Raw genomic sequence first — 15,692 nt, forward strand, 5'->3', positions numbered from 1 at the left:
CAACTCATGTAGGGAAGTGAATTGTCTGTTGAACTAGAACTGTTCCCTAAACAAAGTGAACCACATTTGAGCTGATGCTCTGCTGAGCACTGTGAAATTTCTTCTAGGCACATGTAGGAAAAAATTTGGTTCCCTTCAGAATTAGGCAGCAAGTCTTTTTATGAAGATTATAATTTTAGATGTATATGCTTTGATTCTGCAGTCATCACATTTAAAACATCAAATCCCTTAGTCAATTTGCATTGCATTTAGATACACCAGGTATTAGAAATGTTTTTTCCCCTAGACATCATCTACACAAGGAATAAAAACATAAATACTGAAAGTATTCTACAAAGCCTGAATGAAAAAAAACTGCAGCAGGAAGATGACAATGTTCACTAACAAACACAGGAAACAAACTATAATAAGAAAACTGAACCCCCCAAATAAACCAAACTAGTTAGAAACTTTAATTCAGATTTAAAAATCAGCAAAACAACACAGCGGTACTCTAAGACTTACAGATCAGACTGCAATACCTAAGCAGTCTGTAAGGATTAACTTCCCCTGTCGCAAAACACACCAGGAAAGCACCCAGAGGTGTGCACAGACCCTAAAGGTAAAGGACACTAAAGGTAATGATGTGAAAAATGAATGGAGCCTGGAGTTCAACAGCAGACACACCAAAAGAAGTAAGTAAAGGATACTTTAGACTGAAAGTAAGAGGCAGCTTAGATACTGGCTGTATCTGTACAAGTTTCCCCAGCTTTTATGGAATATTTGATGTTCTAGGAAGAGTAATCCTTTGTGAACAAGATGTTTTATTTCAATAGAAATGGCAATAATTTCTAATTATACTGCAAGGTTAAAAAAATCATTAGATCATAACATTTTATAAAATATACAAAAATGGAGGTTAATAGTGCATTCATCATCCCAGAAGCAAAATCTGATAAAGAGTGGGATATGGGTCACTGGGATATTCTTAACAGTAATGACCCATACTTTATAATGTCATTCAGTTATGGACAAATCAATTGCTTGTTTCAGAAATTATTTGAAAATGTTGCACTTAGTCTTTTTCCCTAGCATCACAACACAATAATCACAAAACAATGAAGAACAAAGGGCAATTATCTCACCAGTGTGCAATAAATAATTCTCAAAGGCCTCCACCAGTCTGTTCTGTGAAGTTTAGAAAACCAGGAAGATACTGTAGCTCCAGCCATTTTCTGTTCAGACTGTCTCATTTTCTCACTCTCTTGATTTGATGGCATGAGCCAAAAATCAACGTCCCTGCTACTACATGCATTGGTTTATTGCAGTGGATAACAGCAATCAGTATTTACTTAGAAAGGTTGATTGAAATGTTTCCTGAACTGCAAATCCTTGAGTTTTCTAATATAGATAAGGGATTTATTTTACTGGAATACCACAGCTGTTATGACTGATCATAAATTGTTTTTGAATCAAAAGTGATTAATCTAGAAGTGCTAAATAAAACAAAATAGGACAAAATATAATTATTGTAAATTGTGCAGAACATTTAGAAGTATGACATCATGTTTAGCCTTCTCTGTCTTTTTGACTACAACAGAATCAGGGAACTTTAGGGGTGGGGTAGAAATCAGGAAATTCAGCATATTATTCACCATCAAGGAATGAAAAGAAGGGCTTATTTTATCCTCTTACTATTTTTACTATGCCTTTTCTCCTCTGAAATTCTGAAGACTTTCCCATCTTTGTTACTGACACATGTTGGTATTAAACAACTACTGTAGGGATGTACGAAGTACATTCTGAATATTTAAATTCTGAGCATCCCAAACGTGAATCAACCATATGCAGTGAAATAAATCTTAATGTATGTATCAAATAGAATTCTCTTACCTTTTGTTGGACTCTGGTTTTGATCTATAAATCCTTTCAAGTCTCCATTTGTGGAAGTCACACCAACCTGAACAAAACATTTTTGAAGTCATAAAATATGACAAATCTTTCTATGTTTTCTAATATGCAACTAATAATACTATGAAAGCAACTTTCTGCATTATGAAACATCATAAGCCTATGGACAGTAGAGTCTAATAAGAGCATGAGACTCAAGGCAGGGTATCCAGTATATTTACTGTGTATATATGAAGACAAACTCTACTTTTAGCTAAGTTGTTACCTAAAACACCCTGAATATTCTGACCATGTACTACCCTTGACCCAAGCAGCCCATTCTGGCTATTATGGTGTAAAGCACCATCCCCTCCAAGTCAAAGGGAGCAGCTGCCACCAAAAACACAGCAAAAACCTGACCAGTAGCCTCAGTACTAACCTGCAGAGTCTACAGGTCTGAGATGTGGTGTTGATGCATTCTAAACACATTCCCATGTCTTCAGAGATACTGAGGATAACTTAAATATTATACAGAATAGTGCAACTCAGACTTTGGCATGCACACAAAGCATAGGAAGGTGTAGTTTGTACAGAAAAATACAAGATCACAGCTCCTGGATGAAGAAGGGAAGAGATGGCAAGCCCCTCATATCTCAACCTCTTTTTAAAATACTATAAAATTTGAGTACTTCCATAAATCATTGGAACAAAGGGTTCCACCATCCAAGTTAAAAGAAAGCAATTATATGATGAAGGTTCAAACATTTTCCTTAACTTTACAGATGTAAGTAGCAACAATGGAACCTATGTTATGGCCACTTGAAGAATGTTAACACACTGAAGTCAGACCATCATATAATTTTAGGAAAATAGTAGCAACTTAACTAAAATAAACTACACAAGACAAAAGAATACCTACTATAAGCATTTCAGTCTCCCAGTTCTGATTAAAGACCTTGTATTCAGCAAATAATTTTTGTAGGGGAAAATCTGCTCATAGTATTGTGACAGACTCTTGAAAACACTTCTGCTAAGATTGTTTCCCCATCAGGAGACATGTACAATGTTTCTGCACTACTCTGATTAACCACTACCCAAATGAGCTCAGTTATGTGCTTCTGCAAACAAACCCTTCGAGATGCTGGGTACAGCTCCTCAGTTTATCTCAGACACTGGCAGTATGGGGCTGGCTCTTTGCTGCCCCTCCTGCACACCCAGCTACACGCTCAGGCCTTGGGCTGCTGCGGTGTCCCCAGAGGCTGTGTCCCATTTTCCCTCCCATTCCCGGGCAGTCTCCCAGCAGGTGGCAGCGGTGCAGCAGCGATGCAGCAGGGCTGGGGAGCGCCTGAGCAGGAGCGCCCAGACTGGAGCAGGGCGAAGGGAGGAAAACAAAAACAAACCAAAACGTCTCCTTAGCACGGTTTGGTAGCAGATCCGGAAAAGAGCAGCACTCCAGCACTCCAGGATCTCTTGTGCTTGGGCACAAGGAACACTCATGTCCACCGTGGTTCCTACACTGAGGATGTGCTCTCGAGATGTTTAAGCAGAGCTCGGCATGGGTGCAAACTGCACAGTGTAAGCATTGCAAGGCCATCCCAGTGTCCAGCTGGGGAAGAGGCTGCACTGCAGGCTCACACCTCTGCTGCCTTCACACAAACAACAGCCTCAGCTCCTCCCAGGACCCCTGCCTGCCTCTGCAGCAGCTAAACAACACAAATGGGGGAAATTTTAAATTCAGGGAAAGAATAGGGGTCCACAGGGATAAATACCATGTTAGATTATGGGCCTCAACTCATTCCAAGAGAAGGAATTACAAGAAAATCCTTCAAAGACTGCACTGAAATTTGCTCACAATTGAACATTCAGCTCTAGGTGTACAACTGTACATTTCCAGATCAGTTTTTAAATCAAAGACTGAAGATGACACACATACAAGTGTAGAATGAAAATTCTAACTTTTACACTTAATTCTCTGAAAGATTTAGAAGGAAATGCAACAAAGTACTTGGGAGGTTTTTTGTGTGTATGCTGTACTTCAGTGATCCAAATGACACAAAATTACAGAAGTTCAGTTTGCACAGAAATATGTTGTTTCCATTACAATGGTCCTAGCAGTATTTATAAAGAGCTGCACCTTTCTCAATTTTATAATCCTTGTATCTAAGTTTAGAGGAGCTTGAAAACAAACTTGAATTTCATGAGAACAGAAGTGAGAAATGTGGCAGATCTAAACAAATTTGTTTCTCTTGCAGAATGATGATCCTAACTGAACCCTCAGAAGATGCAATGAGTGATGCAATATTATGCTACTGCTGCACAGAAAACCTTTACAGGATTCCATCTCAGTGCTCAAGAGGTTCCAGGCCACGTTGTTCTCTGAGACAGACCACACACTGCTTTTGGGAATCTTGTGCTGTAACAACTCCTAAGCTGAAACCAGCAAACAATTCAATGCTTAACTGGTATCATTTGTTACTTTCTGTACTGCTGGTGTGATATTTCTACTTTATAACACTGGCCCAGAGTGTCTGGATTACTGGGGATGGCAGGAGCTGGCCTCCTGCTCCTGGGAGGGGAAGGAAAATAAAGTCACAGCCGGAGTCTTGGATGGGGCCAACAGCTCTTGTAGCTTGCCTTGTAGCCCAGCCTTCTCTGCTGCTTGGCTGGGCAAGTCTCCGTGACCAAACTCAGCAGGTAAACTTTCTGTCATGCTGACACGTGAAAGGAGAATATCACAGCCATTTAACTGACCTTATCTATGGCAAGGCAGCCACCCCTCTGAGAAGCACTGACAAATAATTTCACAATCAAAACTAAGTCTTATTCAAAAAACCTGCTCAAGTTATATCACTCGTTTGTTTGAGTGCTGAAACTAAAAAGTTGTTTGAGTAAACTACACTAAAAATAAATTTACCATGAGTATTTGCTCTTTGTTTTCTCCATTTGTTCATAGAGTTTTGGTGTCTTTTTACCTGAAGGACCGATGGGAAAGGAGATACAAAACAGGAAAGAAAAGACACATTTTCTCATATAAGTAAAGAATGAAATAACCCAGTTGGACAGGGTGATTTGAATTACATTTGGATACAATGTATATGGTAAGCACAGAAATATCTCTTTCCCAAGAGAACCTGTAACTTTTATTCAACATTTTCTTATTTTCTTATTCATAGCTTTTTTGGTTTGGATTAATTTTTAAAGGGAGGTCAAATTACCCACAAACAATATTCCACAAGCAAAAAGGGTCCTGCATTTGAAGAAAATGAGCAGTGAGCCCAGCCTGGATCATTTTCCCGCCACACACTCAAAGAGTTGGGAAGGTAAAACAGCGATGGGGAAGGTTATTCATCCTGCACACACATTCAGCCTGCAGGAACATTCTGGCACACGCTCGAAGCACAAGCTGCCTTGGACAGAAGGTTGTTCAACACAGCTTCCTGCAAGGTGAAAAGCCATTGCAGCCACAACTCACTGCACAGGGCCGTGATGCAGCAGGAGCACAGACATGCCCAGCTGGGGGCAGTGACTGCAGAATGCAGAGGTGGGAGCTCCCTGCTGTGCACATTTAACAGAAGATACATGCCCTTCAAGAGTTTTCTGGAAGATGTCCAAATTCCAGTTCTTTAAAATTTCCTTTCCTTGATGCTTCAACAGAAGGGAAAATGATGGAAGTACTATCACAAAGAAGCTCTCTCCCTCAGCTCACTGTGGAGATCACTAAACCATTTCTGACACTGTAACAAATACTAACCTTCCATATGAAACAGGTTTGGAGCTGCAGAAACCCCCAGGCATATACAGAACCCAAACCCTACAACTCTGCAAATTCAGAGGCATTATTGCCTCCTAACAGCATCATGAAACACCAGGGCTGACACTATTGCCATGAGTGTGCAGTTCTGAGTAACCAAGGCTGGGAAAACCCTAAGAAGTGCTACCAATAAGGACACAAAGCATATGATTGCCATATGAACAGGTAAACATGAAAACTGAGTCCTACATTCATCTGCGCCACAGTAGCTGATTTTTAAAAAATAAACCCATAAATATGAGGTACCTGACCAGGTTTGCATGAGTTTGATTTGCAAAATTTCAAAGCATGCATACTGACAAAATATTTCTTCTCTAAAGTAACCATAGCATTGTGCTGAAGTAAACAACAAAATTATATTTCTATATTCAGCACAAGAGTAGGTTACCCAGACTGAATGTCATGTCTGTCCTTGGAGATTTCCAAAACCCAAAGGCCTGATGGAGCTCTGAACAAAGCACCAAGCAATTGGCTTCCAGTGTCAAAGAGCTTTGCACAAAGCATCAGAGTAGATGGCCTCCTGAAATCCCTCCCAACCCATACCACTGTATGACGATTACACAACACTCCATGGATTTTATTGGGATTGGTATTTATCTTTTGACTGCATTGAACAAAAGGTCAAAGCCACAAATGACCTGGATTTGTGCAGCTGTCCCCCATACATCAGAAGAATTACTTATTTGTACTAGAGTAGAATATGACCTACGAAGCAATAAGCAAAGGGCTTTGAATATACACATCAGTTTATTTTATCTCTTGGTAAGCTTGAATCAAAAAGTGAGATATAAGACACCTCAAAGCCTGGATCTACACACCAAATGAAGCTATTAATAAAACCAACAAAATTTTCCAACACTTGAGAATTAATTTAACCAAACTATGTCATTGGCACCAATCTAACCCAATATGCACAAAAGCTTTTGCAGTAACTGAACAGAACACAAAACTAGGCTACCTACACTTTTATTGTGGGGCACTTCTTTGGTGGTGTTGGTTCCTAAACCAACTCAGATTTAACTGCAATGCAGGATGTCCTGTCAAAGGCAGTCAACAGGCAAATTGCCCAGGGCCCAGAGCCATACTGAATTCACCGATCACCAGGATTAATCAGAACTGTTCTCTCTACAAGCTGTGTACCTCAAGAAGCACAGCTAATTAGGCAGAAAATTAAGGTCAGGATGTTAAGACTTTTTATAAGCTTCCTCAGAACTCGGGACAGAGCCTTGAGACATCACTACAGACTGGTTAATGAGCAGGCCAAGAAACGAGAAGGAAACCAGAAACCAAGAGTACCAACAGTAGCACAGTAGTATGTAGTCTTTCTACACTTTGTTGAGATCTGAGAGACAGACTCAGTAGAAGGATTTTACACAGGTGCAAAGGTGAGAAGATTCAACAAAATGTGCAGCTTTCACATAAGTTTGAAGAAATGTTAGAAGAATCACAGACTCACAGAATATCTCAAGTTGGAAGGGACCTGCAAGCATCAATATGAAAACAGCATAAAGCATTGCCTCAGTTATCAATCTGACCCAGAGCTGAGTAAACTCCACATGCTTAAAGAGCCTCTAACCAGTTTAAATGTATCAAATACTACAGAAAATGATGGCGTACGTATTTGTGGTACACAAAACTCAGACAAGATTTCTGAATTTGAAAGTCTTTTTGATTTCTTGTATCTGTCTACACAATTCTGAAAGTCAGAAGTGACTGACAGAATGCCAATATGAAAAGAGTTATACTTACATTTTTTGCCGTCATGTCAGACAGTATTGCTTTATATTTCATAAAGCCATAAGATATCCCTTTTCATCTTCACAGAATCTTTAAGATGAACATCCTGTAAGAAAATTAATGAAATACCCTAGTTGAAACCCAAGTTTCTGATACAATAATCACCACAACAGTCAGGTTCTGCAGAGATACTAAAAACGTTCATTGCTTGGAACAGGCAGAGATGGAATACAAAGGCCCAGCTTACATAAATGCCTGACTACATTAACGTGCTAGCAAAACTGTGTTATTTCATTACTGAAGTTTTATAATTAAAACTATGCAATCTTTTGCATTTAATGCAGATTGGCTTTAAAAATGGAAGTGAATTACTTCTCTCCAGTGTCTCTTCAGTCATGAACACCAGAGAAGGCTTTTAATGAAATGTGTACATACAGAAAACATTCAGAATCTTTAGGAAACATGTGAGAAAAAAATGTTCAGCTTTAACACATCTTTTAAATATTTTCCATGTTTTTTTATCAAACCTCTGTAGTTAGAGTTATAATATTAGAATTCCAGGAAAAGATAAGAATATTAGTATACCAAAAAATAGTTTAAATTGACTTATTTTTTAAATGAAAGCTTTCAGAAGTCTTACAGAAAACACAACGAAAGTTACAAATCAATGCTGTCAGTACAAACCATTTTAAAGATAGAATTAACTTGACAAAGTGTTTAGGTACCTTGAATGTACTTTAAAAGTACTACTTGCAGTTGAAAAATGGACTACAAAAGACATTTGAATTGCACTTGGATGAATAAGGGAGAGAGAACTGTTCACACTTTGAATTATGGAATCAATTCCATAAAATTAGGAAGATACCTAAACTATTTATCAAAGAAGAGTCATGACCATTTACAGCAGAACTCACCAGCTACAGAAGCAGGGTGCAATTCATGCCATTTCCCCTGTATTTTTAACCCATGTGAAGTTTGAGAATGGCCAGTGTCTTCACCTCCCTTCAGGAAACTGCCAGGAGTTGTTTCAGTAGTGTGTGTAAGTAATGAGGAACTCTACCATCACATCCCATCACTGCTTTAGTAGTTTTGGATATCCCAGGAGAATTTAAAATTCTAGGCTGTTTCTATACTTTTTTTTTGTTTATTCAGACTCATATCAATTAAACTATTAGTGGAAAACCATTTTATTCAACATAGAGATGTCCTCCACTTCCTGTTGACTGGGTTGTACTTATCTTCCTTAGTGATTCCCTTTATTACAGCCATAATTAAGCAGTTACTCCAGCAAGTGAACGCCAAACAATTCTACTAAAGACATTCTCCTATGAAAATTTGTACATTTTAGTTTCACCACAAAACATCCAAGAAAACAATACCCATTTTTCTCTGGCTTCAGAGAAGATACTATGGAGAGGTATCTACTGCTACCCTGGAGAAAGGGGCGATGGGATCTGGTAGTAATCCTGTAACCTGAAGCCATAAAGCTGCAGAGGTCATGGCAAAGAGCAAATACCGAATCCTTGCAGTGCATCTGAAAATTATAATCTTTGGGCCTGTTCTTTCTCAACATTTCTGACCCTGCAGACGAACTCTCCAAATACATCATGCGCAGCTCTGGCCAAAATTCATGTTGCAGTCTGACCTCCCTCCCTTTCTTTAAGAGGCTTTACAAGTAATTTACTCAAATAAAATGTGGTTAAGAACATAATTGCTATGCAGTTTTAACTCATTTGTAGATAAGCAAACTACATTCATCTCTGACAAATTATTTGCTGCCAAACTTAGTGATCCAGAAGGTATTGTCCATAAACTATTACAGTCCTTTGCCACAATGCTCCTCAGCCAGTATGAACAGTTGGTATTCTTCCAGCTTTATGAACACATTTTGTCAAGCCCCAGAAGCCAGACTTTGTGACCCCACCATCTGCCATGACCTCTTGTCAGGTTCAGACAAAAGAACTGACACAGATGGCCTCAAAATGGAGATTTTCTTCATCCTCAGTTGCTGCATGTGCTTGCACTACACAGACAGAAAAACATAAAACTCAACCTTTTTTCTTCTTTAGTTGGTTTCTACTGAAATGAAGCTGCATAAAGTCAGGTTCAGAGCCCACAGCACACGAGACACAAAGATTGCTTTATTTGAACTATGTTTGTCCCTCATAACCTAAGCTTTGGTTTATAATCCACTCCCATAAATTTGCCTTTTGGTCATATATTGTACAGTACAAGGAGCCAACCAAACTGATTTTGTAAACTCTGAGTTGTAGCTTCTTCTAGAACATACTTCCTAATCACTTATGCCATTGACACTAAAAAGTCAGTTTGAGCGTTGAATTTCAAAAGCCCAGGTAATCAAGCTCTAGTTTTATCTGTACCTATTCTCACTACAAGTTAAAAGCCAGATCTATTCTGAAGTTTTGGTGATTCTGAAGCCAAATCCCACTACAACAAACAGTACAAACAGAAAACAGCTATCTGCAGAATAACATTGCATTCCTTCTTATGTTTATTTTCTATCTATCGTCCAAAGTCCTACTTTTAAATTACCCCTATAAGACAACATAAAACTCTGTTCTCTGCTTTACCAAACTTACCCTGGTTTCTCTTCCAAAATTTTATCAGTACTTCAAGTCCCACCTTCACCTAGACCAGCACCATGCAATGATCCTCCTCAGTACCAGAGGCCAGTGCCCAACAGAAAGTGTTATTTATGTAATATTACATCAGTACCTACAAACGACTATTGGACAATCACCTAAATTGTTATGATGAAAAGTCTTTACAGAACATACGAAAAATAAAAAAGAGATACTGTAGTATACTAGAATGATTTTTATCACCACTAAGGAGAACTTTTTAATTTACTTGATAGACAATATTGCAAAGTGAAAATTATTCCGGGTAACTGGATCAGCTAAGAGGAAAGTGTGATAAGTTCCAAGAAAAAGAAACCTGTATAACACCAGCCTTTCCACAAGAAAGTAATTTATACCCTTCATATCTCTCTCCATAGTACTAACTTTCAACTATTACAACACTGATTTCAGAAGACAGCAGTAACAAAAAGATTCCTTATTAGTCAGTACAGGCTCAGATTTAAACCACTAATTTATGCAAAGCATCTATGTGGCTTAGACCACCTGTTACACATATGCTGCTTCAGTGTGTCTCAGTTTCCAGATCAATACAATTTCAAAATTATTAAGGACTGATCAGAAATCCACCTGGTCTCAGGAAGTGTTTCTCCAGCTTGTTCCTAAAAAAATGTTTCAATATCTAATTCCTTCTTGAAAAAAAAAAGAGATTAAAAAAACCCAAACAAGACAGGAATGCCATACAGCATCCAGCTTGTCACTCAATGAAGCTCTTCAAAAAGCCAACCAAGGTATTTATTCAACAAGTCACATAGGATGAGAAATAAGTCAGCACCTTCAGCTGTCATACAGTAAATTTATTTTGAAAATAACGTTAGAAAGTAGCTCTAAGGAAGCATTTGAAAGGAACTCCCACCATGACACGTATGATAAACGCCTGGCAGGTATAACAAATTATTTTTCCAGCTTTTACTGTTAGCAACTGTATGCCTTCAAACAAGTCCTGGTAAATAATAGACAAGGTGATTAGAGAGACTGAACAAAGGAAATCTAAGTGCCTTGAGCACTGAATGATATTATGAGGTTTTTATGAAATAAAATAATTTGAGAAGAGTATTCAGTTTAAAAGTGTCACTGTTTAATCATCTTTACTTGACTTAAAAGGCTGCAGCCGATGAATCCAAAGTACAGAAGTTCTCCCAACTACATGACACAAAAAGGAAATGAAGATGACTGCTTCAAACCAAGATGCAAATGACAGATAAAACCACCTGAACCTAATCTGAAAGTGAAGATCTCATCCTGTAGTGACGATCTAGCAAAATGCCAATGTATCATCAGAAAAAATTAACTGACACCTCCTGGCAACAGCAGTAATTATGACTCAAGTTTACAATGCACAAAGAACCTGGAAAAACAGATGAGGCATTCCTGCAAGTTCAACGAGTATAAACCGTATCACTTCAGTCCCATGAGAGAGAATCACCAACCTGTGTGGTTTGCTAGAAGCAAATCTCCCCTCAAGGACTTCATGTAGCAAATACTGAGGCAATTGGATCCCATTTAGTTCTCTGGGACTCAATCCCAAATGCTACATCCCCATTTTCCCCACTATTTGCTGTATTTAGTCACTGCTGTATTACTACCAATGCACATATTATATGCCTGTACATGTATACATGACTAGCAGAGGCACTGCTGCTGGAGGCTGCTGAATATCCTGAATCCCAGGGGTGAAGACAGGTCTGAGTGAGAACCCATCACATGGGAAGAAAACCCAAAGCTGGATCCAAAGTCTCCCCTGCTGAAAGTGCTCAGTCTCCTTCATTTAACTGCACTGCTGACCCTCACGCTGTGCTGCTTGTCCAGCCCTGACAGTGCTGGGTCCCCAATTCCCAAACCTGGAGCTGGATGCTCCTTCCCTCAAGGGACTCGGTTTCTTAGGCATGTTCTTAGACGTGCTCCTTGTCAGTACCAGCAGCAAACTACATGTCTAAGAATGGGGCAGCACTTATGGCTTCTTTCAAAAACAATCAGGTGAAGCATGTCTATTATTGTCCAAATACGGAGAATAACTTTACATTCAACATGTGGAATAATTCCCATTTATATTGCAACACAAAACTTGATGATGAAGATTTGGTAGCTATTTCTTCCATTTTCCTTATAGTTTGCTGGAAGATTTGCTCTAGTTTAAAGCCATTATTTAACTCTATTCTTGCATGGGTTGAAGATTATGACAGTATTTACCAAATGGTGAAGGTTACAAAAGATTTTGTATTTTTCTAATTATAATTTGATTTTTCTGGTGATGCACAAGCTCACAAATACTGATTACAGCACATAGAAACACCTGAAAGGCACAATTCCATGAAATGCATTGCACTGCTCTGAGATCCCACCCTTGCTAAGATTGCTAAAAGGATCTTCCACTTTCCACTCCTTCCCAATGCTGCATACTCTCAGCATACTCTCAGCAGCTCCCACTCCTACCTGATCCTCTCAGTGAAGCAGTCCAGCTCTAACACTGTCAGAATTCCAGCAGTGGGGCTACAATGGGATAGAGGAAAGTTTTCCTTACACTGCCACCCCTGCCAGCTCCAAGGGCCACCCAGGGCTGTGCACAGGACAGGACTAACCCTCAGACCTGATCACCGATTGACCAGCTCAGTCTGGTCTTCAGAACCACAACATGATTCCATTTCTGAAAAAAGCATTCATGATCCCTCAAAATTTACTTATGGATTGAAATGTGACAAAAGGTTTGTTCATATGAAGACTACTGCATGCGTTTGAAGAGATTACTGGGGTGCATGCACACTTCAAAAATCCATTAGGGAGGGGGATATTTTTGTCTCCAGATCACAGCTTCCTCAATTTCTTATACAGCAAGAAGCAGGATGAATAATTTGCTTTTAACAGAGAGCAGAAGTCTGCTGTTATACCAAATCAATACACAGCTTGAAAATGTATCAGCAGTATGTATGAAGTTATTGATCTAAAAAAAGTTTGAATGTATTTGCAATTGAAAGTTGAATTTTAAATAAACTGAAGTTTACAATAACCTGATTGCACCTTTAAGAGGACAGAAATATAATTCTCAAATCTCAAGGTCAAGCTTATAACAAAAGGAAGTTACCTAACTCCTTCCTTCCAAGACATGCAGAGCCCATGCACACACAGGTTTCTTATTTCACTCTGAGGACATAAGCTCACTTTCACTTGCTGTTTCTAATCTCATCCATAATGAAGGGTCATGCTACCACCATACATTCTTGCATGACCATTACAGTTCACAAGTGACTTTTAGTATGTCAATGCATTGGCATTCACAAGCCTCCATGAGCAACTACTGATATACTGGCTTTAATTCCCACAAATAGCATTATAATAGCTGCTACCAATTTGAAGAATTGCTCTATACAACTAAAAGTTCACAGTCTGAAAAACAGTGGGTACCTGTTGCAACCTGCTAATTTCTTTCTGATCTTATTTTTCTTTTTTTCCTCCCCTGAAATTTGCAATAAGAAAATAGTAAATGAAAATGGTCCCTTATTCACACAGAACACATTTGCTTACACCACCCATGGGTGAATGGATTATGAATTCCTGTCAAATTAATCTTCCCATACAGATGCTATAGTCACCCAACAGAGGTCAGTGAGGGACTCTGTTGAACAAAAGTACTAAAGAGGTTGTAAACCACAACTGAATAATTTGCTATTCCCACCCAAACCAATACAAATCTGGCAGCAACAGGAACCTGATGGAACAGGAGAAACCTGCCCTGCCAAACAGAGGAGCACACTCTAAGCTCCACAGGAAAAAAATAAATTAGGCTGCCAGAGCAGAATGACATTCACAAATGGATTTTGGTCTATAGACACTAACACAAATTCCATGTTTTGGACACAGGCACTCCATTCTCTGTTAGCAAAGAACGGAGGAACAGCAGTACAGTCTCAGCTACCATCACTGCTCTGACCATTGTTTGTGTAAAACCTGGTGGTCAGGGCAAATCCCACTGACTGAAATAACACAAAACCAGACAAAACAACATCACCTTTATAAAGTGGGTTATTTCTACAGGTCACATTAACTAACAGCAGGTTCAGAAGTTTTGTGAAAAACCTGGCTGTTCATGTCAGTCAAATATCCTACATACTGTAAACCAGGAAGATCCCAGTGCCATGAAAATTCTGGATAATGCCTTCAAAGAGACCTCTAAAGAAACCCCTTCTAGAATCCGTGCTTACATGATTTGGAAAGTTACCAAAAATCAAGTTGTCTTCTCTTTAAACACTATCAAGCCAGAAAGAATGAAACTGTGCCAACACCTGAATTGCTGCAGTTCACAACCAAGCACACTAACAAAACCAAACACTCATCTTTTCCCAGCTTGGTTCCAGGCTCCATCGTGACAGCCAATACTGGATGTGAGCTGGCTATAGCATTATTTTTCACCAAGGCAGTGCTACAAAAATCTAGAAGTTACTTCAGGCTTAAGTGAAGACAAATTTCTTCAAAATGGCTTCACAGTAGGCTGTATATTTTGCAAACCATGTTCTGAAAGGCAAAGAGTTTCTTCAACAGTACTAAGTGAATAGCTGGAGCTCAAGTTATTTTCAAACATCATCCCTTTTCATTTAATTACTGTTCTGTATTTCACTAGAAGTATGATATTCTAAAAAGCTGTGATTTTGTTACAGTTCCATTAATGTAATGACAATATATTAACATATATAATGGTCTTGCAAACTGAACTATTGTAGGCCTGCAGTTTGACTTGCTTAGATTGATTTTTATGCTATAAATATTGAAAAGCATAAAAGTAAGGTTGGACAGCCTGTAAAGCCCTTTATTGGAAACTATCACTGCACACAGGAAATCAGACCAAGGAGCAAAGGAGTTCCTTTAAGGAAATTATGAAACTAAGATCACTTACAACTGCCTCAGATTCTTGCAGAAGAGTCACAGTCCACAAATCAAATAATGAGGGGGAAAAAGAATTAATTTCATTCTAAGACTAGATGTTACAAAACACATATGAAGAATCAATCCACAAAATTGTTACAAAACTGTTACTCCCTAACACACCTGCACCTTTTACAATATTTCCTTGCATATCCCTGGTTTCTCAGAGCCTGCCACAGGCATTTGTGCTCTCAGCTCCACCATGGCGTGTGCACTATTACCACACCAAGACATTGGGATTGTTTTTCACCTAATACCTAAAGTTTTGTGATAAACTCATCTGATTCCAGTGGTTTTCTGGCTTTATGCACAAAAAAAAAATCCACAAGTGTATTTCCTTGCAGCAGACCAGACAGCTGATTTTCCCTATTTTAAGATTCACTGTTGGTTCATTAAGAGTCATGTACAATGCATGTAATTGGAGTGGTAGCAGAGAAAGGCTTATACCATTACACTCAAAAAATGAAAATGCAAACTATTTAAGAAATTATCACTTATTAGAGATAGCCTAAGAACATTATTTTAAGGTAGCACACTAGAAGAAAAGCAAATCCAAGAACTGAAATAGAGTGGCTATAACTAACTCATGCTGCTTCACATTAGGATCCAGAAATTTAAATATTTCTGTCTACATAGGCTGGGCTGCAGCAGCTTTCTCCCCATACCATGCAAGTCACTATTCTTATATCACATTTAGAGAT

The 15,692-nt window shown here is 38.7% G+C and overlaps 1 protein-coding gene across 1 annotated transcript in view; it reads right to left on the reverse strand.

The window, feature by feature from the left end:
• The window catches only part of TFDP2 (transcription factor Dp-2), a 51,914-nt gene that overhangs the window by 33,808 nt on the left and 2,414 nt on the right, over nucleotides 1–15,692 (reverse strand). The window contains exons 2-3 of the mRNA XM_063408162.1: nucleotides 7,430–7,523; nucleotides 1,873–1,939 (exon numbers count right to left, since the gene is read on the reverse strand). Of these exons, the coding sequence (XP_063264232.1) occupies nucleotides 1,873–1,939; nucleotides 7,430–7,471 (109 nt within the window). The 5' untranslated portion in view covers nucleotides 7,472–7,523. The remainder of the gene's footprint in view (nucleotides 1–1,872; nucleotides 1,940–7,429; nucleotides 7,524–15,692) is intronic.

Source organism: Prinia subflava, chromosome 11, assembly GCF_021018805.1.
Source record: "Prinia subflava isolate CZ2003 ecotype Zambia chromosome 11, Cam_Psub_1.2, whole genome shotgun sequence".
Taxonomy (NCBI): Eukaryota; Metazoa; Chordata; class Aves; order Passeriformes; family Cisticolidae; genus Prinia; species Prinia subflava.